This window comes from Lipotes vexillifer, unplaced genomic scaffold, assembly GCF_000442215.2.
Source record: "Lipotes vexillifer unplaced genomic scaffold, Lipotes_vexillifer_v1.1 scaffold343, whole genome shotgun sequence".
NCBI lineage: Eukaryota > Metazoa > Chordata > Mammalia > Artiodactyla > Lipotidae > Lipotes > Lipotes vexillifer.
In genome coordinates this window covers 15,385-39,488 of record NW_006777506.1, presented here as the reverse complement: position 1 = coordinate 39,488, position 24,104 = coordinate 15,385, and the positions used below count along the sequence as shown (strand labels likewise).

Genomic DNA, 24,104 nt, shown 5'->3' with positions numbered 1-24,104 from the left:
TTTATCCATTCATCTGTTGATGGACATTTAGGTTGCTTCCATGTCCTGGCTATTTGAAATAGTGCTGCAATAAACATTGGGATGCATATATCTTTTTTTTTTCTCTTAACATCTTTATTGGAGTATAATTGCATTACAATGGTGTATTAGTTTCTGCTTTATGACAGAGTGAATCAGCTATACATATATCCCCATACCTCTTCCCTCTTGCATCTCCCTCTCTCCCACCCTCCCTATTCTACCCCTCTAGGTGGTCACAAAGCACTGAGCTGATCTCCCTGTGCTATGCAGCTGCTTCCCACTAGCTATCGATTTTACATTTGGTAGTGTATATATGTCCATGCCACTCTCACTTTGTCCCAGCTTACCCTTCCCCCTCTCTGTGTTCTCAGGTCCATTCTCTAGTAGGTCTGCGTCTCTATTCCCGTCTTGCCCCTAGGTTCTTCATGACCTTTTAATTTTTTCAGATTCCACATATATGCGTTAGCATGCAGTATTTGTTTTTCTCTTTCTCACTTCACTCTGTATGACAGACTCTAGGTCCATCCACCTCGCTACAAGAACTCAATTTTGTTTCTTTTTATGGCTGAGTAATATTCCATTGTATATATGTGCCACATCTTTTTCTCTTTATATCTTTATTGGAGTATAATTGCTTTACAGTGGTGTGTTAGTTTCTGCTTTATAACAAAGTGAATCAGTTATACATATACATATGTTCGCATATCTGTTCCCTCCTGCATCTCCCTCCCTCCCACCCTCCGTATCCCACCCCTCCATGCGGTCACAAAGCACTGAGCTGATCTCCCTGTGCTATGCGGCTGCTTCCGGCTAGCTACCTACCTTACATTTGGTAGTGTATACATGTCCATGCCTCTCTCTCGCTTTGTCACAGTTTACCCTTCCCCCTCCCCATATCCTCAAGTCCATTTTCTAGTAGGTCTGTGTCTTTTTTCCTGTCTTACCCCTAGGTTCTTCATGACATTTTTTTACTTAAATTCCATATATATGTGTTAGCATACGGTATTTCTCTTTCTCTTTCTGACTTATTTCACTCTGTATGACAGACTCTAGGTCTATCCACCTCATTACAAATAGCTCAATTTCGATTCTTTTATGGCTGAGTAATATTCCACTGTATATATGTGCCACATCTTCTTTATCCATTCATCTGTCAGTGGACACTTAGGTTACTTCCACGTCCTGGCTATTGCAAATAGAGCTGCAGTGAACATTGTGGTACATGACCCTTTTGGACTTATGGTTTTCTCAGGGTATATGCCCAGTAGTGGGATTGCTGGGTCATATGGTAGTTCTGTTTTTAGTTTTTTAAGGAACCTCCATACTGTTCTCCATAGTGGCTATATCAATTTACATTCCCAGCAGCAGAGCAAGAGGGTTCCGTTTTCTCCACACCCCTCCAGCAATTATTGTTTGTAGATTTTTTGATGATGGCCATTCTGACTGGTGTCAGGTGATACCTCGTTGTAGTTTTGATTTGCATTTCTCTAATGATTAGTGATGTTGAGCATTCTTTCGTGTGTTTGTTGGCAATCTGTGTATCTTCTTTGGAGAAATGCCTATTTAGGTCTTCTGCCCATTTTTGGATTGGGTTTTTTGGTTTTTTGCTATTGAGCTGCATGAGCTGTTTGTAAATTTTGGAGATTAATCCTTTGTCAGTTGCTTCATTTGCAAATATTTTCTCCCATTCTGAGGGTTGTGGTTTGGTCTTGTTTATGGTTTCCTTTGCTGTGCATAAGCATTTAAGTTTCATCAGGTCCCATTTGCTTATTTTTGTTTTTATTCCCATTTCTCTAGGAAGTGGATCAAAAAGGATCTTGCTGTGATTTATGTCATAAGAGTGTTCTGCCTATGTTTTCCTCTGAGAGTTTGACAGTGTCTGGCCTTACACTTAGGTCTTTAATCCATTTTGAGTTTATTTTTGTGTATGGTGTTAGGGAGTGTTCTAATTTCATACTTTTACACGTAGCTTTCCAGTTTTCCCAGCACCACTTATTGAAGATGCTGTCTTTTCTCCACTATATATTCTTGCCTCCTTTATCAAAGATAAGATGTCCATATGTGTGTGGGTTTGTCTCTGGGCTTTCTATCCTGTTCCATTAATCTACATTTCTGTTTTTGTGCCAGTACCATACTATCTTGATAACTGTAGCTTTGTAGTATAGTCTGAAGTCAGGGAGCCTGATTCCTCCATCTCCTTTTTTCGTTCTCAAGATTGCTTTCGCTATTCAGAGTCTTTTGTGTTTCCATACAAATTGTCAAATTTTTTGTTCTAGTTTTGTGAAAAATGCCAATGGTAGTTTGATAGGGATTGCATTGAATCTGTAGATTGCTTTGGGTAGTAGAGTCATTTTCACAATGTTGATTCTTCCAATCCAAGAACATGGTATATCTCTCCATCTATTTGTATCATCTTTAATTTCTGTCATCAGTGTCTTATAATTTTCTGCATACAGGTCTTTTGTCTCCTTAGGTAGGTTTATTCCTAGATATTTTATTCTTTTTGTTGCAGTGGTAAATGGGAGTGTTTTCTTAATTTCACTTTCAGACTTTTCATCATTAGTGTATAGGAATGCCAGAGTTTTCTGTGCATTAATTTTGTATCCTGCTACTTTACCAAATTCATTCATTGGCTCTAGTAGTTTTCTGGTATCATCTTTAGGATTCTCTATGTATAGTATCATGCCATCTGCAAACAGTGACAGCTTTACTTCTTCTTTTCCAATTTGGATTCCTTTTATTTCTTTTTCTTTTCTGGCTGCTGTGGCTAAAACTTCCAAAACTATGTTGAATAAGAGTGGTGAGAGTGGCCAACCTTGTCTTGTTCCTGATCTTAGTGGAAATGCTTTCAGTTTTTCACCATTGAGGACAATGGTGGCTGTGGGTTTTTCACATATGGCCTTTATTATGTTGAGGATAGTTCCCTCTATGCCTACTTTCTGCAGGGTTTTTATCACAAATGGGTGTTGAATTTTGTTGAAAGCTTTCTCTGCATCTACTGAGATGATCATATGGTTTTTATCTTCAGTTTGTTAATATGGTGTATCACGTTGATTGATTTGCATATATTGAAGAATCCTTGCATTCCTGGAATAAACCCAACTTGATCATGGTGTATGATCCTTTTAATATGCTGTTGGAGGGCTTCCGTGGTGGCGCAGTGGTTGAGAGTCCGCCTGCCGATGCTGGGGACGCAGGTTCGTGCCCCGGTCCGGGAGGATCTCGCGTGCCGTGGAGTGGCTGGGCCTGTGAGCCATGGCCGCTGAGCCTGCATGTCCGGAGCCTGTGCTCCGCGACAGGAGAGGCCACAGCGGTGGGAGGCCCACGTACTGCAAAAAAAATAAAAAATAAAAAAATATGCTCTTGGATTCTGTTTGCTAGTATTTTGTTGAGGATTTTTGCATCTATGTTCATCAGTGATATTGGCCAGTAGTTTTCTTTCTTTGTGACGTCTTTGTCTGGTTTTGGTATCAGGATGATGGTGGCCTCATAGAATGAGTTTAGGAGTGTTCCTCCCTCTGTTATATTGTGAAAGAGTTTGAGAAGGATAGGTGTTAGCCTTTCTCTAAATGTTTGATAGAATTTGCCTGTGAAGCCATCTGGTCCTGGGCTTTTGTTTGTTGCAAGATTTTTAATCACAGTTTCACTTTCAGTGCTTGTGATTGGTCTGTTCATATTTTCTGTTTCTTCCTGGTTCAGTCTCGGCAGGTTGTGCATTTTTTAATCACAGTTTCACTTTCAGTGCTTGTGATTGGTCTGTTCATATTTTCTGTTTCTTCCTGGTTCAGTCTCGGCAGGTTGTGCATTTCTAAGAATTTATCCATTTCTTCCAGGTTGTCCATTTTATTGGCATAGAGTTGCTTGTAGTAATCCCTCATGATTTTTTTAATTTCTGCAGTGTCAGTTGTTACTTCTCCTTTTTCATTTCTAATTCTATTGATTTGAGTCTTCTCGCTTTTTTTCTTGATTAGTCTGGCTAATGGTTTATCAATTTTGTTTATCTTCTCAAAGAACCAGTTTATAGTTTTATTGATCTTTGCTGTTGTTTCCTTCCTTTCTTTTTCATTTATTTCTGATGTGATCTTTATGATTTCTTTCCTTCTGCTAACTTTCGGGTTGTTCTTCTTTCTCTAGTTCCTTTAGGTGTGAGGTTAGGTTGTTTATTTGAGATGTTTCTTGTTTCTTAAGGTAGGATTGTATTGCTATAAACTTCCCTCTTAGAACTGCTTTTGCTGCATCCCATAGGTTTTGGGTCGTCGTGTTTTCATTGTCATTTTTTTCTAGGTATTTTTTGATTTCCTGTTTGATTTCCTCAGTGATCTCTTGGTTATTAAGTAGTGTATTGTTTAGCCTCCATGTTTTTGTATTTTTTTATGTTCATTTTCCCTGTCATTCATTTCTAATCTCATAGCGTTGTGGTTGGAAAAGATACTTGATACAATTTCCATTTTTTTAAGTTTACCAAGGCTTGATTTGTGACCCAAGATATGATCTATCATGGAGAGTGTTCCATGAGCACTTGAGAAGATAGTGTGTTCTGTTGTTTTTGGATGGAATGTCCTATAAGTATCAATTAAGTCCATCTTGTTTAATGTATCATTTAAAGCTTGTGTTTCCTTATTTACTTTCATTTTGGATGATGTCCATTGGTGAAAGTGGGGTGTTAAAGTCCCCTACTGTAGTTGTGTTACTGTCGATTTCCCCTTTTATGGCTGTTAGCATTTGCCTTATGTATTGAGGTGCTCCTATGTTGGGTGCATAAATATTTACAATTGTTATATCTTCTTCTTGGATCGATCCCTTGATCATTATGTAGTGTCCTTCTTTGTCTCTTGTAATAGTTTTTATTTTAAAGTCTATTTTGTCTGATATGAGAATTGCTACTCCAGCTTTCTTTTGATTTCCATTTGCATGGAATATCTTTTTCCATCTCCTGACTTTCAGTCTGCATGTGTCCCTAGGTCTGAAGTGGGATTCTTGTAGACAGCATATATATGGGCCTTGTTTTTGTATCCATTCAGCCAATCTGTGTCTTTTGGTTGGACCATTTAATCCATTTACATTTAAGGTAATTATTGATATATATGTTTCTATTACCATTTTCTTAATTGTTTTGGGTTTCTTATTGTAGGTCTTTTCCTTCTCTTGTGTTCCTGCCTAGAGAAGTTCCTCTAGCATTTGTTGTAAAGCTGGTTTGGTGGTGCTGAATTCTCTTAGCTTTTGCTTGTCTGTAAAGGTTTTAATTTCTCCGTCGAATCTGAATGAGATCCTTGCTGGGTAGAGTAATCTTGGTTGTAGTTTCTTCCCTTTCATCACTTTAAATATGTTCTGCCACTCTCTTCTGCCTTGCCGAGTTTCTGCTGAAAGATCAGCTGTTAACCTGTGGGGATTCCCTTGTATGTTATTTGTTGTTTTTCCCTTGTTGCTTTTAATAGTTTTTCTTTGTATTTAATTTTTGATAGCTTGATTAATATGTGTCTTGGTGTGTTTCTCCTTAGATTTATCCTGTATGGGACTCTCTGCGCTTCCTGGACTTGATTAACTATTTCCTTTCCCATATTAAGGAAGTTTTCAACTGTAATCTCTTCAAATATTTTCTCAGTCCCTTTTGTTTTCTCTTCTTCTTCTGAGACCTCTATAATTTGCATGTTGGTGAGTTTATTGTTGTCCCTGAGGTCTCTGAAACTGTCCTCAATTCTTTTCGTTCTTCTTTCTTTATTCTGCTCTGCAGCAGTTATTTCCACTATTTTATCTTCCAGGTCACTTATCCGTTCTTTTGCCTCAGTTATTCTGCTATTGATTCTTTCGAGAGAATTTTGAATTTCATTTGTTGTGTTGCTCATCATTGTTTGCTCTTTAATTCTTCTAGTTCCATGTTAAATGTTTCTTGTATTTTCTCCATTCTGTTTCCAGGAGTTTGGATCATGTTTACTGTCATTACTCTGAATTCTTTTTCAGGTAGACTGCCTATTTCCTCTTCATTTGTTTGGTCTGGTGGGTTTTTACCTTGCTCCTTCGTCTATTTTGTGTTTCTCTGTCTTCTCATTTTGCTTAACTTACTGTGTTTGGGGTCTCCATTTTGCAGGCTGCAGGTTCGTAGTTCCCTTTGTTTTTGGTGTCTGTCCCCAGTGGCTCAGGTTGGTTCAGTGGGTTGTGTAGGCTTCCTGGTGGAGGGGACTAGTGCCTGTGTTCTGGTGGATGAGGCTGCATCTTGTCTTTCTGGTGGGCAGTTCCACGTCTGGTGGTGTGGTTTGGGGTGTCTGTGACCTTATTATGATTTTATGCAGGCTTTCTGCTAGTGGGTGGGGTTGTGTTCCTGTCTTGCCAGTTGTTTGGCCTAAGGTGTCCATCACTGTAGCTTGCTGGTCCTTGAGTGGAGCTGGGTGTATCGTTGAGATGATCTCTGGGAGATTTTCGCCATTTGATATTACATGGAGTTGGGAGGTCTCTGGTGGATCAATTTCCTAAACTTGGCCCTCCCACCTTAGAGGCACAGGCCTGACACCAGCCAGTGCACCAAGACCCTGTCATCCACATGGCTCAGAATAAAAGGGAGAGAAAAAGAAAGAAAGAAAGAATAAATAAATAAATAAGATAATTAAAATAAAAAATAATTATTACAAATTAAAAAATAATTTAAAAAAAGGAAGAAAGAAGAGAGCCACCAAACCAAAAAACAAATCAACCAATGATAAGAAGCGCTAAAAACTATACTAAAAAAGAACAAAAAAAAAAATGGACAGCCAGAACTCTAGGACAAATGGTAAAAGCAAAGCTATACAGAGAAAGTCACACAGAAGCATACACATACACACTCACAAAAAGAGCAAAAGGAAAAAAACATACATATCATTGCTCCCAAAGTCCACCACCTCAATTTGGGATGATTTGTTGCCTATTCAGGTATTCCAGAGATGCAGGGTACATCAAGTTGATTGTGGAGATTTAATCTGCTGCTCCTGAGGCTGCTGGGAGAAATTTCCATTTCTCTTCTTTGTTCCCACACCTCCTGGGGTTCAGCTTTGGATTGGCCCCACCTCTGCGTATAGGTCACCTGAGGGCATCTGTTCCCACTCAGACAGGATGGGGTTAAAGTAGCAGCTTATTAGGGGGCTCTGGCTCACTCGGGGGTGTAGGGAGGGGTACGGAATGCGGGGTGAGCCTGTGGTGGCAGAGGCCGGCGTGACGTTGCACCAGCCTGTGGCACGCCGTATTTTCTCCCGGGGAAGTTGTCCCTGGATCATGGGACCCTGGCAGTGGCGGGCTGCACAGGCTCCCCGGGAGAGGGGTGTGGATAGTGACCTCTGCTTGCACACAGGCTTCTTGGTGGCAGCAGCAGCAGCCTTAGCGTCTCCTGCCCGTCTCTGGGGTCTGCGCTGATAGCCGCAGCTCAGGCCCGTCTATGGAGCTCATTTAGGCTGTGCTCTTATTCCCCTCTCCTCACGCACTGCAAAGCAAGGAGGCAAGACAAAGTCTCTTGCCTCTTCGGCAGTTGCATACTTTTTCCCGTACTCCCTCCCGGCTAGCTGTGGCACACTAGCCCCCTCCAGGCTGTGTTCACGCAGCAAACCCCAGTCTTGTCCCTGGCATCTGACCTTAGAAGCCGGAGCCTCAGCTCCCAGCCCCCACCTGCCCCGGTGGTTGAACAGACAAGCCTCTTGGGCTGGTGAGTGCTGGTCAGCACCTCGGGAATCTCTCCCTCTCCGCTTTGCCCTCTGCACCCCTGTTGCTGCACTTTCCTCTGTGGCTCCGAAGCTTCTCCCCCTCCCCGCCACCCGCCGTCTCCACCAGTGAAGGGGCTTCCTAGTGTGTGGAAACTTTTCCTCCTTCACAGCTCCCTCCCACTGGTGCAGGTCCCGTCCCTATTCTTTTGTCTCTTTTTTCTTTTGCCCTACCCAGGTACGTGGGGAGTTTCTTGCCTTTTGGGAGGTCTGAGGTCTCCTGCCAGCATTCAGTAGGTGTTCTGTAGGGGGTGTTCCACATGTAGATGTATTTCTGATGTATTTGTAGGGAGGAAGGTGATCTCCATGTCTTACTCTTCCGCCATCTTGAAGGTCTCCCCAGGGTGCATATATCTTTTCGAATTATGGTTTTCTCCAGATATATGCCCAGGAGTGGGATTGCTCCCACTCCTGGGCATATTGCTGGAACATATGGTAGTTCTATTTTTGTTTTTTTAAGGAACCTCCATACTGTTCTCCATAGTGGCTGCACCAATTTACATTCCCACCAGTAGTGTAGGAGGGTTCCCTTTTCGCCACACCCTCTCCAGCATTTATTGTTTGTAGACTTTTTGATGATGGCCATTATGACCTGTGTAAGGTGACACCTCATTGTAGTTTTGATTTGCATTTCACTAATAATTAGCAATGTTGAGCATCTTTTCATGTGCCTGTTGGCCATCTGTATGTCTTCTTTGGAGAAATGTCTATTTAGATCTGCCCATATTTTGATTGGGTTGTTTGTTTTTTGGTATAGGGCTGCATGAGTTGGTTGTGTATTTTGGAGATGAATCCCTTATCAGTAGCATCATTTGCAAATATTTTCTCCCATTCTGTGGGTTGTCTTTTCATTTTGTCTATGGTTTCCTTTGCTGTGCAAAAGTGTTTAAGTTAAATTACGTCCCATTTGTTTATTTTTGTTTTTATTTTCATTACTCTAGGAGGTGGATCCAAAAAGATATTGCTACGATTTATGTCAAAAAGTTTTACAGTATCCTGCTTTACATGTAGGTCTTTAATCCCTTTTGAGTTTATTTTTGTGTGTAGTGTTAGAGAATGTTCTTATTTCATTCTATTATGTATAGCTGTCCAGTTTTCCTGACACGATTTATTTAAGAGACTGTCTTTTCTCTGTTGTATATTCTTGCCTCCTTTGTCATAGATTAATTGACCATAGGTGTGTGGATATATTTCTGGGCTTTCTGTCCTGTTCCATTGATCTGTATTTCTGTTTTTGTGCCAGTACCATACAATTTTGATTACTATATCTTTGTAGTATAGTTTGAAGTCAGGGAATCTGAATCCTCCAACTCATTTTTTCCTTCTCAGGATTGCTTTGGCTATTTGGGGTCTTTTGTATTTGTATACAGATTTCAAATTTTTTTGTTCTAGTTTTGTGAAAAATGCCACTGGTAATTTGATAGGGATTGCATTGAATCTGTAGATTGCTTTGGGAAGTATAGTCATTTTGACAATATTAATTTTTCCAATCCAAGAACATGGTATATTTTTCCATTTGTTTGAGTCATCTTTGATTTCTTTCATCAACATGTTAGAGTTTTCAGAGGACAGGTCTTTTGCCTCCTTAGGTAGGTTTTTTCCTAGGTATTTTATTCTTTTTGGTGTGATGATAAATGGGATTGTTTCTTTGATTTCTTTCTCTGATCTTTTGTTGTTAGTGTATAGGAATGCAAGAGATTTCTATGTTTTAATTTTGTATCCTGCAACTTTACTGAATTTATTGACGAGCTCTAGTAGTTTTCTGATAGCCTCTTTAGGATTTTCTATGTATAGTATCATGTCATCTGCACACAGGGACAGTTTTACTTCTTCTTTTCCGGTTTGGATTCCTTTTATTTCTTCTCTGATTGCCAAAACTATGGACTTCCAAAACTATGTTGAATAAAAGTGGTGCGAGTGGACATCCTTGTCTTGTTCCTGATCTTAGAGGAAATGTTTTCAGCTTTTTACTGTTGAAAGTGATGTTAGGTGTGGGTTTGTCATATATGGCCTTTATTACGTTGAGGTAGGTTCCCTCTATTCCCATTTTCTGGAGTTTTTATCATAAATGCGTGTCATATTTTGTCAAAAGCTTTTCTTGCATCTATTGAGATGATCATATGGTTTTTATTCTTTAGTTTGTTAATGTGGTATATCACAATAATTGATTTGCATATGTTGAAGAATCCTTGCATCCATGGGATAAATCCCACTTGAACATGGTGTCTGATCCTTTTAAGGTATTGTTGGATTCAGTTTGCTAGTATTTTGTGGAGGATTTTTGCATCTATGTTCATCAGTGATATTGGCCTGTAATCTTTTTTTGTGGTATCGTTATCTGGTTTTGGTATCAGGGTGATGATGGCCTCATAGAATGAGTTTGGGAGTGTTCCTTCCTCTGCAGTTTTTTGGGAGAGTTTCAGTTTCTAAATGTTTGGTAGAATTCGCCTTTGAAGCCAGCTGGTCCTGGACTTTTGTTTGTTGAAAGTTTTTTATTCACAGTTTCAGTTTCAGTACTTGTGATTGGTCTGTTCATATTTTCTATTTCTTCCTGGTTCAGTCTTGGAAGGTTGTACCTTTCTATGATGTTCGTTTCTTCTAGGTTGTCCATTTTATTGGAATATCGTTGCTTTAGTAGTCTCTTATGATCCTTTGTATTTCTGTGGTATCCATTGTAACTTCTTTTTCATTTCTAATTTTATTGACTTGAGCCCTCTCCCTTCTTTTCTTGATGAGTCTTGCTAATGGTTTATCAATTTTGTTTATCTTCTCAAGGAACCAGCTTTTAGTTTCATTGATCTTCTCTTTTGTTTTCTTCATCTCCATTTCATTTATTTCTGCTCTGATATTTATGATTTCTTTCCTTCTAACTTTTAGTTTTGTTTGTTCTTTGTCTAGTTGCTTTAGGTATAAAGTTAAGTTGCTTTTTGGAGATTTTTCTTGTTTCCCTAAGGTAAGATTACTATAAACTTTCCTCTTAGAACTGCTTTTGCTGCATCCCATAAGTTTTGGATTGTCATGTTTTCATTGTCATTTCTCTTGGTATTCTTTGATTTCCTCTTTGATTTCTTCAGTGATCCACTGGTTGTTTAGTAGCATATTGTTTAGCTTCCACGTGTTTGTGTTTTTTACAGGTTTTTTTTTTCCTTGAAATTGGTTTCTAATCTCATAGTGTTGCAGTTTGAAAAGATGCTTGATATGATCTCAATTTTCTTAAATTTACTGAGGCTTGATTTGTGGCCCATGATGTGATCTAGTCTGGAAAATTTTCCATGTGCACTTGAGAAGAAAGTGTATTCTGCTGCTTTGGGATGGAATGTTCTGTAAATATCAAGTCTATTTGGTCTAATGTGTTATATAAGGCTTGTGTTTCCTTATTGATTTTCTGTCTGGATGATCTGTCTGTTGATGAAAGTGGGGTGTTAAATGCCCCCACTATTATTGTGTTACTATCGATTTCTCCTTTTATGGCCATTAGCGTTTGCCTTACGTATTGAGGTGCTCCTATGTTGGGTGCATATATATTTACAATTGTTATGTCTTCTCTTTTGATTGATCCCTTGATCGTTACATAGTGTTCTTCTTTGTCTCTTGTAATAGTCTTTGTTTTAAAGTCTATTTTGTCTGATATGAGTATTGCTACTCCAGTTTTCTTTTGATTTCCATTTGCAAATATCTGTTTCCATTTCCTCCCTTTCAGTCTGTATGTGTCTCTAGATCTGAAGTGGGTCTCTTGTAGACAGCATATATAGGGGTCTAGTTTTTGTATCCCTTCAGCCAGTCTATGTCTTTTGGTTGGAGCATTTAATCCACTTACATTTAAGGTAATTATTGATATGTATGTTCTTATTGCCATTTTGTTAATTGTTTAGGAATTGTTTTTGTAGGTCTGTTTTCTTCCCTTCCTCTTTTGCTCTTTTCTCTTGTGATTTGATGACTATCTTTAGTGTTATGTTTGGGTTGCTTTTTCTTTTTTGTGTGTGTATATATTGTAGATTTTTGGTTTGCAGTTCCCATGAAGTTTTGATATAGGAGTCTATATATATATATATATATATATATATATATATATATACACACACACACACACATATATATATGTATGTTTAGACACAAGACTCTTTTAAGTTGCTGGTCTCTTAATTTCAAATGCATTTCCAGTATCCTGCATTTGTACTCTCTTCTCATGATTGCTGGTTTTGATATCATATTTTTGTGTGGATGATTTCCTACCTTTACTTTATGTTTGCCTTTACTGATGAGTTTTCCCATTCATAATTTTCTTGTTTCTAGTTGTAGGCCTTTTCTTTTCCACCCAGAGAACTTCCTTTAGGATTTGTTGTAGAGCTGGTTTGGTGGTGCTGAATTCTCTTAGTTTTTGCTTGTCTGTAAAGCTTTTGATTTCTCCATCAAATCTGAACGAGAGCCTTGATGGGTAGAGTATTCTTAGTTGTAGGTTGTTTCCTTTCATCACTTTAAATATATCATGCCACCTTTCTTCTGGCCTGCAGAGTTTCTGCTGAAAAGTCGGCTAATAACCTTATGGGGATTTCCTTGTATGTTATTTGTTGCTTTCCCTTGTTCCTTTTAATATTTTTTCTTTGTCTTTAATTTTTGTCAGTTTGATTAATATGTGTCTTGCCGTATTCCCTCTTGGGTTTATCTTGTATGGGACTCTGCACTTCCTGGAGTTGAGTGAATGTTTCCTTTCTCATGTTAAGGAAGTTTTCCGCTATCATCTCTTCAAATATTTTGTCAGGCCCTTTCTCTCTCTCTTCTCCTTCTGGGACCCCTATAATGCGAATGCTGGTGTATTTAATGTTGTCCAAGAGGTCCCTTAAACTGTCATCACTTCTTTTCATTCTTTTTTCTTTATTCTGTTCCACGGCAGTGATTTCCACCGCTGTGTCTTCCAGCACACTTATTCATTCTGCCTCATTTATTCTGCTATTGTTTCCTTCCAGTGTATTTTTTCATTTCAGTTATTGTATTATTCATCTCTGTTCTTTAAATCCTCTGTGTCTTTGTTAAACATTTCTTGTATCTTCTTGGTCTGTGCCTCCATTCTTTTCCTGAGATCTTGGACCACCTTTACTGTCATTACTCTGAATTCTTTTTCAGGTAGATTGACTATCTCTAATTCACTTAGTTGTTCTTCCGAGTTTTTATCTTGTTCCTTAGTCTAAAACATATTTCTCTGCTGTCTCATTTTGTCTAACTTACTGTGTTTGTGGTCTCCTTTCCACAGGCTGCAGGATTGTAGTTCCTCTTGCTTCTGGTGTCTGTCCCCTGGTGGGTGAGGTTGGTCCAGTGGCTTGTGCAGGCTTCCTGGTGGGAGGTACTGGGGCTCTCCACTGGTTGGTGGAGCTGGGTCTTGTCCCTCTGGTGGGCAGGGCCATGTCAAGGGGTGTGTATAGAGGTGGCTGTGAGCTCAGTACAACTTCAGGCAGCCTGTCTGCTGATTGGTGGAGCTGTGTTCCACCCCTGCTGATGTTTGGCCTTAGGCATTCCACCACTGGAGCCTGCAGGCTGTTGGGTGGGGCCAGGTCTCAGTACCAAAATGGCAACCTGCAGGAGCGCTCAGCTGATCAATATTCTCTGGAGCCTCCACCACTAGTGTCCTTGCCCCCACAGTGAGCCACATCCAACCCCCACCTCCCCAGCAGACCCTCCAAGATCCTCATGTAGGTGTAGCTCTGGCTCCTGTGGAGTCACTAGTTTGTGCTGGGTTCTAGTGCACGTGAAATCTTGTGTACACCCTCAAGAGTGGAATCTCTGTTTCCTCCAGTCCTGTGGCGCTCCTGCACTCAAGTCCTGCTGGGCTTCTAAGCCAAATGCTCTGGGGGCTCTGCCTCCCAATGCCAGCCCCCCAGGCTGGGGAGCCTGACAAGGGGCTCAGAACTTACTGCTGCGGGAGTACCTCTGCCATGTAATGATTTTCCAGTTTTGTGGGGTGCCCACCTGATGACTATGAGATTTGATTATATTTCAAAAGCTCCTCCTGCCACCTCATTGTAGCTTCCTCTTTGTCTTTGGATGTACCTTTTTTTGTAGGTTCCAGTCTTTTGTTGATGGTTGTTCAGCAGTTAGTTGTGGTTTTAGTGTTTTCATGAGAAGAGGTGACCTCAAGTCCTTCTACTCCACCATCACGTCCAGAATCAAGGGGTGCTTTTAGTTTGGATGCTTGCTGCTTCTTTCCTAAGCGTGTGCTGGCCGTTACCCCTTGATATGGGATGTTTAGGTGCAGTGGCCTTTGTGCATTCCCTGTATGGTGGGGCAGCAATTCGTGCCCACCTGTGGGACTCCCAGCAATGGCAGTGGGCTGTGAGTGCCCAGAACAGCAGGGGCAAGTGCTTGCAGTCTGCTCGTGGGTCCCCTAACTGTGGCGGTGGCCCACGCACCCCTGGAACAGCAGGGGCAGCAACTGGCGCCTGCTCCTGGGTCGCCTAGTGTCAGCAGCTGCCCTTGCACTCCCAGGACAGCAGGGGCAGTGCTTGGCACCCACTGCTGTGTCTCCCAGCAGTGGCGACGTCCCGGGGCAGCAGGGAAAGTGATTGGCGCCTGCTTGCAAGTTTCCCAGTGGTGGAGGTGGCTGGCACACTCCCGGGACAGCTGGGGCAGCACTTGGTGCCTGCCCACAGGTTGTTTAGCTGTGGCAATGGCCCATGCCCATCTCTGGAGCCCACAATGGCAGCAGTGGCTTGTGCCTGCACCTGGAGCTCGTGTAGGTGGCGTCCTGTTGCCTGAGAGCCCACACGCACAGAAAGAAGCTCCTATAGCAGTCCCATACCTCTCCTCGTGTGCCCCCCAGCAATGGTGCCTTGCCTCTCTGTCAGGCCCAGACCTCTTCCAAGTGCATCCTCAGCTGCCGCACTCCAGCCTCTTCAGGCTGTCTTCCTGCAGCCAACCCTTGGTCCTCTCCCTGGGTCTGACCTCCAAAGCCAGCACTTCAGCATCCAGCCCCTCTCCATACCAGTAGATGAGCATCTCAGGCTGGGGAATGTAGGGTGGTGGTGCCAGCCATCTGTGCAGGTCTCTGTCCGTTTTGCCTTCTGCAAACTGGTTGCTGCACTCTCCTCTGAGTCTCCAAAGCACCCCTCTGTCCAGGCTGATCTCCCCACTGGTGAGGGGACTTCCCAGGGTGGGGGAACATTTCCTTCTTCACAGCTCCCTCGCTGGGGCACAAGTCCCATCGTGATTCCTTTCTCTCTTTTTTTTTTCTTTTTTCTTTCATCCCACCTGTTTACGTGGAGATTTTCTTGCCCTTTCACAAGTCTGAGTTCTGCCAGCATTCAGTAGATGTTCTGTGTGAATCGTTCCACTTGTAGATGTGTTTTTGATGTATTTGTGGCAGAAGGTAAGCTCCATGTCCTACTCCTCTGCCATCTTGATTCCTCCCTGATTATTTTTTTATTGTTTTTTCTAATCTCAACTTGTTTCCTCTCTGATCTTTATTATCTCCTTCCTTCTGTTGACTTTAGGTTTTGTTTGTTCTTTTACTAATTCTTTTAGGTGGTGGGTTAGGTTGTTTATTTGAGACTTTTCTTGTTTCTTAAAGGCCTGTATCACTATGAACTTCCCTTTAAGAGCTGCTTTTGCTACATCCTATGTTATTTGTATGGTTGTGTTTTCATTGTCATTTACCTCAAAGTATTTATTTTATATTTTATTTTTGGCTGTGTCAGGTCTTAGTTGAGGCACGTGGGATCTTCATTTCAGCAAACGGGCTTCTCTCTAGTTGTGGCGTGTGGGTTTTCTCTCTAGTTGTGGCGTGTGGGTTTTCTCTCTGTAGTTATGACACTCAGGCTCCAGAGTGCGTGGGCTGTGTAGTTGCGGCACACAGGCTCTCTAGTTGAGGCCCATGGGCTCAGTAGTTGTGGCACCCAGCTTAGTTGCTCCACAGCATTTGGGATCTTAGTTCCCTGACCAGGAGTTGAACCCATGTCCCCTGCATTGGAAGGCAGATTCTTTACCACTGGACCACTGGGGAAATGCACTAAAGTATTTTTAAATTTTTTTTTCATTATTGTCCCATTGGTTTTGTAGTAGCATGTGGTTTAGTGTCCATGTAATTGTTTTTTCTCATTTCTTGTGATTGTTTTCTATTTTCATGCTGTTGTGGTCAGTAAAGATGCTTGAAATAATTTTTATACTCTTAAATTTGCTAAGGCTTATTTTGTGGCCTAGTATGTGGTCAGTCTTAAGAGAATGTTCCATGTGCACTTGAAAAGAATGTGTATTCTGCTTTTTTGGGGTGTAATGTCCTGAAAATATCAATTAAGTCTAACTGTTCTGTTGTATTATTTAGGATCTCTGTTGCCTTATTGAGTTTCTGTCTCAAAGATCTTTTCATTGATGTGAATGTGAGTGGGGTGTTAAAGTCTCCTACTATTATTGTATCCCCATCAGTTTCTCCCTTTGTCTGTTAGTGTTTGTTTTATGTATTTGGGTGCTATATTGGGTGCATATGTGTTGATGAGTGTAATATCCTCTCCTTGTATTGATCCTTTTATCATTATATAGTGTCCTTCTTCATCTTTTTTTATAGCCTTTGTTTAAAACTATTTTGCCTGATAAGAGTATTGTGACCCCTGCTTTCTTGTCATTTCCGTTTGCATGAAATATCTTTTTCCATCTCCTCATTTTCAATCTATGTGTGTCCTTTGCTCTAAAGTGGGTCTCTTGTAGACAGCATATTTTAGGCCCTTGTTTTTAATCTAATCTGCCACTCTGTCTCTTTTGATTGGAGCATTTGATCCATTGACATTTAAGGTAATTATTGATAGATATGTATTTATTACCATTTTAAACCTTGTTTTCCTGTTGATTTTATATTTCTTCTCTGTCCCTTTTTCTTTCAGTTTTTCCTTTTGTGGTCTGATGATTTTCTTTTGTTTTATGAATCTGTTGTACGTGATAGATCCATAAAATCTGGTTTTGGTTTTTGTGTGTCTATTGTATGTTTTTGATTTGTGGTTACCCTGTTTTTCAAGTATATTAACCCCTTCCTATATCTGCTTGCTTTAGACTGGTAGTCATGTAGCCTCAAACACATTCTGGGAAAAGCCCTACATTTTCTTGCTCTCCTTCCCCGCATTTTACGATTTTGATGTCCTCCTTTACATCTTCATCCTTCTGCTGTTCGTTGTGGTTATCATTGCTTTCACAGAAATTTTTTTTTAATTGTGATTTTTAAAAATCTGTGTACTGGCTTATTTAAATGATTTACTTTCCATTTATGATTTTTTTCCCTAAAGATTCTTTTTTTTCTATTTGGAGAAGACCTTTCAATGTTTCCTTTAGGATAGGTTTAATATTGCTGTATTCCTTTAGTTTTTGCTTGTCCGGGAAATTCTTTCTCTCTCTGATTTTAAATTTGATAATCTTGCTGGACAGAGTATCCTACATTTCACATTTTTCCCTTTTAGGACTTTGAATGTATCTTGCCCCTCCCTTCTGACCTGCAACGTTTCTGTAGAGAAATCAACTGATATATAGCCTTATGGGGGGTTCTCTTGTAATTAACTCTGTTTTTCTCTTGCTGCATTTAGAATCCTCATTAACTTTTGCCATTTTTATTATAATATGTCTTGGTGTAGGTCTGTTTGGGTTTATCTTGTTTGGGACCCTCTGTGCTTCCTGTACCTGGATATCTGTTCCCTTCTTTAGGTTTGGGAAGTTTTCAGCCATAATTTCTTCAAAGACATCTTCAATCCTGTTTTCTCTCTCTTCTGGGATCCCTACTAAGTGTACATTGGCATGCTTTGTTTATTCTTATATTGCTTTCTTATATTGCTTTCATTTTATTTTTCATGTGGCTTTCTGTTGTTCTGACTGGGTGATTTCCATTATTCTATCTTCCAGATCACTTATTCGTTTTTCTGCATTATTTTTTCTGCTACTCATTGCCTTTAGCTCAGCTTTTGTCTCAGTGAATGAGTTCTCTAATTTTTCTTGGTTCCTTTTAATAGTTTCTAGTAATAGTAATCTGCATTTCTATCAATAGTCCTTCTTAACTCCTTCAGTATTTTCATTATCTCCTTTTTGAACTCGATGTCTGTTAGACTGAAGAGGCCTGTTTCATTGTTGTTTCAGGGGAATTCTCTTGATCTTAATAATTGGGAGTGGTTCCTCTGCTTCTTCATTTTACTTATACTTCTCTTGCTCTATGAGTTTAGGAGAAACAATTATCTATGTGGTCTTGGAGGGCTATTTTTATGTGGGAGCATCCCTGTATAGCCTGTGTGGGTTTAATATTTTTTGGTGTGAGGGCTGTTTTTATTGTGGATGCCTGTTGCCTCTTTCCTCAGTGTATGCTGGCTGTTATCCCCTTGATAGGAGGTGTGACTGGTGTTGTGGTGACCAGAGTCTGCACTGCATATTGATCGGGGCCTCCTCTTTTGCTCTGTGGTTGTTATTGCCCTGTCAGGGGCTGGGTCTGTTCCCTAGCTGTTGGAGTAGAAGCCCCCAGATCCATTTCTGAGCTGCAGTGTGAGGTAGGTGGGATTGGAGTGTTCCCACAGGGAGAGGAGACACTGAGTATTCTTCTACCAGAGCTGTTCACCAGTGAGTGTGGTCTGTTGTGTCACCTGTCACCCACTGTGTGGGCTCACAAAGTATACTGCCCTCAGCCCCGTCTCAACCTTGGGAATGCTGGCAATCAAGCCTGGTGTCCCTCAGGTGTTGTTTTCACAAGGCCACCAGCACAGATCCACTAAAGCCGGGTCCCAGGACTGTAGTAGTTGCACACCTGGACATGCTGTGGGAGCTATGGAGGCAGCTCAAACCCAGGCCCAGCCCAGCCCCTATGTGCACGCGCCCGCATAGCCCACAGCTGCTAAGGCCAGACCCATCCCAGCATGGGAACACCTATTGTCTACTCGGATGCTCTGCAGATGCTGAATTTACAAAGCCAGCAGCGAAGGTGTAAATACACAGCTCACACAGCTGCAGGGAGAGATTGCAACCCTGCTTCCTAAGTCACGCAGCCCCTGGGGCTCAGCTGTGGTTTCAGGCCTGCTTCTGTGCGTGGGCAGCTCACTGGTGTCTGCTCCTGGGGCCTGCCAAGGTGGTGGTTGGTGCAGGTGCCAGCCTAGGCGGTGGCTGGGACCCCTGAGCCTGCCCAGGTGGGAGCCCGAGGCGGCAGCTGGGTTGCAGGAATCTGCTGAGTCTGGAGCCCCTGAGGCGGTGGCTGGTGTGCAGTGTCCCGGAGTCTGTGGAGGCAGAGGCTGGCATGTGGAGAAAGGGGCTGCCATGGCATCCTTCCCTTTGTGCCCCACTTAACAATGGCTCTTCAGTTCTGTGGCAGGCCTGGGCTTCTGCAGACACCCCCGGCTGTAGCCATGCCACACTCCAGCCCCTTCAGGCTTTCTCTGCACATCCAACAGCAGTCCTCTCCCTAGGTCTGTCCTCTAAACTCCGAGTATCAGCACTCAGCCCCTGCCTGTACCAGCGGACACATGTGTCAGGCTGGGGCGCGCAGGGTAGCGGTACAGCAGTCTGTGTGGGTCTCTCTCCTGCCTGCCACAAACTGGTGGTTGCACTCTGCTCTGCGCCTCTGAAGCTGCCTTTCTGTCCCAGCTGATCTGAGGGGGCTTTCCAGGGTGCGGGAACCTTTCCTCTTTTCAGCTCCCTCCCAGGGGCATAGGTCCTGTCCCACTTCCTCTTTTTTTTCCCCCTTCGTCCTACCCAGTTACGTAGAGCTCTTTCTTGTCCTTTCAGGTGTTTGAGGTCTTCTGCCAGTGTTCAGTAGGTGTTCTGTGAGAACTGTTCCATTTGTAGATGTATTTTTGATGTATTTGTGGGAGGAGGTGAGTTCCACGTTCTTCACCGCTGCCATCTTGATTGGAGCCTATACTATTCTGTTTTCTTATTCCATTTTATTAGCTAGATTTCCAAAATAATATTATATAACATGTAACCCTAGAGTGATTTTTTTGCCAAAATCACAATCTTTATTACGAGAAGAAATAACCTTACACTTTTTCCTATTCTTCTAAGCTAGATTAATGCAATCTGGATAAGCTAGATTAATGCAATCTAGAAACAAAGTTGAAGGTTCTTCTTTCCCTTCTCCCTCGAACTTAGGGTAGCCTAGCATAAATGAGCCCTAAGCAGCCAGACACTGCTTTCTCTTCTTTGGGCCCCACCATAGTTTGCCCTGATGTCAAATTAAAATGTACCCTTTCCACAGCTGAGAAAATGTGTGGGGACTCCTCCCCCTTGCCCTCCTTCCCCCTGACAAACCCCACCTAAGAACTATCTTAAACTTCCCTAGTCAGGTAATCCTACCTAATTAGGGTGCATGTATACACAGCCTCCTCTACCTCCCTGAATGCCTGTATTTTCCTTCAGTTTTTCTGGTTTTATAATAAGTCCATCTTCCCTTTCTTCTTTAATTAACTCTGATTATCTTTTATATCACAGTTAAGTATCACTTTCTGAAGGAAGCCCTCGAATCTCCATATTCTTTCCTAACACCATGACATGTGTCACAGAGTTTTCTATTGTGTGGTTATTCCTAAACGTTGTTTTCCCCAGCTGGACTATAAGATTCAGAAGGGCAGGTCAGATGTTCGTTTTCACCTCATTTTATCCCTAGCACCTTACACAGTGCCTGCCACACAGTGGACACTCGGGAGATCTTTACCAACTGACTGCAGAGTCTGAGAATGCAGCATGTGGGTGTCGATGCTAATATTTAAGCACTTTCTTGTAGGAACCCTAAATAAAATGACTCTAGTGGCTTTATTATATATTCATTACAAGAAGTTTAAACTGCTTTTCATCTTTCCAGTGGATTTTATGATTATATCTTAGAATTCATAGATCTCCAATAATGAAATAGAAGTTTTGTATATAATCTGGTTTTGTGTTTATGAAAATATTGTATTTGATCAATCACATCGATATCCATGAATCATTCAAAGTTTTGTATTATCTGCATTTTCATGGTTTACTGAGTGGGAATTTCACTTTTCAAAGAATATTATCTTAAAGTACAGCAATGTCATGTGCTGTTTAAAATGTATTCTATTCATAAAGACGCAGTTGTAGAGGACACGGGGAGGGGGAAGTGTAAGCTGAGACAAAGTGAGAGAGTAGCATTGACATATACACACTACCAAATGTAAAATCGATAGCTAGTGGGAAGCAGCTGCATAGCACAGGGAGATCAGCTCAGTGCTTTGTGACCACCTAGAGGGGTGGGATAGGGAGGGTGGGAGGGAGGGAGATGCAAGAGGGAGGGGATATGGGGATATATGTATACATATAGTTGATTCACTTTGTTATATAGCAGAAACTATTAAGCATAGTTTCTATAAAGTAGTTATACTCCAATAAAGATGTTATTGGAGTAAAGATGTTTAAAAATAAATAAATAAATAAATAAATAAAATGTATTCTATTTAATATGTTCTCATGTGCAGGCTTTCCTGAATTTAAATATTTAATAAATCTAAGACATAACACAAATTTATATGCATTTTAATAGTAAATGCCAAGAAATATACTAAACAATAATACTAATACCCATTGAAGGCAGTCTTATTAGTTATTAGAGTCATTCTGCATTAACATGATTTTCTTTAACTTTTATTACCAAAACCAGTATGGTTTTGAGAATGTGATAGTACATGTTTTGTGGGGAAAGTAGCATGAAGTTTGTTTCTTTCATATACAGATCCTGAGACGGAAAATGAAGAACAACCATCCTCTGAAAATGATTCTCAGAATCAGAGTGCTGAACAGATTGCATCAAGTTCTCAGGAGGTTGATTTGGTTGATCAGGAGTCTCCTGAGGAAAGTTCTCTAAACTCTTACCCAGAATCTTTGTCTCCAGCAGATACGGACAATGCTGCAAGCATTTCTCCTTCTGAACAGAATTCTAATCCCACGGAAAACCATGAGACTACAAGTCTTGATGGTGAATGTACAGATTTAGAACAATCAGAAACTGAGGAGGATTCCAGTCCTAATGTTAGCTGGGGTAAAAAGGTCCAACCTATAGACTCCATATTAGCAGACTGGAATGAAGATATAGAAGCATTTGAAATGATGGAGAAGGATGAACTCTGACTCACTAAAGTCTACCTGGTGGTAGGTATTTCAAAAGAAAAGGTAAACTGTGGATAATAGATACCCTGATACTAAGCAGGCTCTCTCACGGGAGGCTCTAAGTATGGTGATGAACAACCACATTCTGACTGGGAGAGTTAGTTATCATAGGAATCTGCTGTGCTAGAACTGACCTTGTTTATAACTGTCCCATCAAAAATGCAAACTCACAGTTTCCCCCTCAGGTGACAGCACTGCACCATCCTGCTGCATCTCAGGCCAGGAAAAGATTATTGGGCGTTTCTAGGAACCAGATTTCTGCACTCTCTAGACGGTAGATAAGAAACAAATTCAGTTAACTGTGAGGTGGGGAATACGAATTTGTACAGCTTTCTAATTGAAGGAAGCTCTCGGTTTTCTTGGTTCTGGGGTTAGAGGCTCTTTGGGGAAAACACATAGGAGTATTTTGGGCATTCTGGTTATGCTGCCTTCACAGAAACACTCAAAAGTGACCTAAGTGGTTATGAAGCAAATACATTCATGGTGAAAACAGTCTTTGCTCATCATTTTCACTTGCTTCATTGTGTAACATAATCAAGATGACTTGATTTTTTTTTCCCTCTTTAACAGTGTCCTTTTCATTTAAACCAAAGGTGAAGCCAGTGTACTTTCTCAGTGAGTTCTCTGCATAAAGACTAATCATTGGGACCAGGTAAAAAGGTCATATACCATGGAAATTGGTTACTTAATACGTTTGAAAAATGGAGAAAGGGAGAAACTCTAATGTTGCAATATGAACTTGCCATTGGGCCTTCCGTAAGGAAAGCTGTGACTACTCTGAAATGGAACTTAAAGTTATATCTTTGTAGGGTAAATTATAAATCTTTTCCAGTTCATTTCATTGGAGGTGGTTACCTCTAGCCATCAGCCTTACTCCATCCCATGTTTAGAATGCGTTTTGAGCCACAAGGCCTATGTTGCCAATAGCTGAATACATTTTGTTCCATTTTTCTATCTTAGGGAGCCATGATAAAACTGTGGTAGTGATCTAAAAATTCTGGAGTAACTATTTTTCCTCCTTTGAAACTAGTTTCTAAAGTTGCACCTAAGGAGTCTGTCACATTTTCTGTTGAATCATGTTTTTTTTAAGTTTGCTTTTTTTTTTTTAAACAAATATTCCTTCTGATATGGACTTGAAAATTAGTCTACAGTAACCTGTGTAAAACACACAGTAGCAACTAACATATAGCCATATAGCTTAATGAGAATTTTTTTTCCTTTGCGTGAGAGTGTGTGTGTGTGTGTGTGTGTGTGTGTGTGTGTGGCAGTCTAGTGCTGGCCACATTTAAGTTTTAAAAACTTTGTTGTTGATATCTGTAGACAGCCCTGTAATTGAAATCATGGCTTTACTCATTTTATTTATTTTTTTAAACTTACCTGAACCAGTTCTAAAGGAATATTTGAGACTTAATTTCTTTTTTCTGTACCATGACATTATATAACAACCCTTTTTCTTAAAACAGTTTTTGAGGTACTGATGAACTTAAACTGTATATGGAGCTGTTAAAAGGACAGCAGTGCTGTGTTATAGTTATGTATATTCATGTACAGTATGTCTTAGATCCCAGGTAAACATGTTATTTTATAAGGGGATACATAGCTGCTTTCAAAAATTCCAGCTAAACTTAATTGGGTCAGTGAGTAATAAACCTAATAGAGAATTCACTTTGAGGGGGGGAAAAAAGAGTAGTATACAAGACCTTTATTGGCCCTTAATTAAACCTGACACCAAAATGGATATTTTTAGTCTCTCTGCATGTGAAATTTGGTGTAAGAAGATAGAACTATAATACATATAGTATACAGAAGGATAGACATAGTGCTTTGTTCATCTTAGTTGCAAAGCTGCCAAAATAGCTGAAGCTTAATTACTTGACTTGCCTTGATTTATAGGACTGGGGCTTGGAGAGAAGGAGCAGATGTTCCTTTAAGACTTGGATTACAGAAGCCTTATGTACATTGATTTGATTTTCTTTTTGTATCTCAGAGCCACTGTTGTCTAAATCTAAATTTTCTAAGTTATCAAAGCAACATAATTTTATTTCCAGCAGAGATCTCGTGGCATACAAGGAAAAACCAGCTTACTGCCACTTACCCTTTCTTTGGCCATTAGGGGGAGTTGTTGCAATTCATTGTGGTTTAGAAGCAAATTGCTGGCTTGTTTAGAAAAATGAATCCTTAAAAAAAAAAGAAAGGAAAAAAATTTAACAAATTATACTTAATACCCAGAAGGAATTATATGTG

General features: G+C 40.7%; 1 protein-coding gene across 2 annotated transcripts in view; it reads left to right on the top strand.

Moving 5' to 3' along the window:
* Window positions 1-22,057, top strand: part of EDEM3 (ER degradation enhancing alpha-mannosidase like protein 3) — an 83,225-nt gene extending 61,168 nt beyond the window's left edge. The window contains exon 21 of one of the 2 annotated variants that reach the window (XM_007451136.1): window positions 21,427-22,057. In XM_007451136.1, the coding sequence (XP_007451198.1) occupies window positions 21,427-21,821 (395 nt within the window). In that variant the 3' untranslated portion in view covers window positions 21,822-22,057. The remainder of the gene's footprint in view (window positions 1-21,426) is intronic. The other variant, XM_007451135.1, reaches the window with a different exon arrangement.
* The last annotated feature ends 2,047 nt before the right edge of the window (window positions 22,058-24,104 follow it).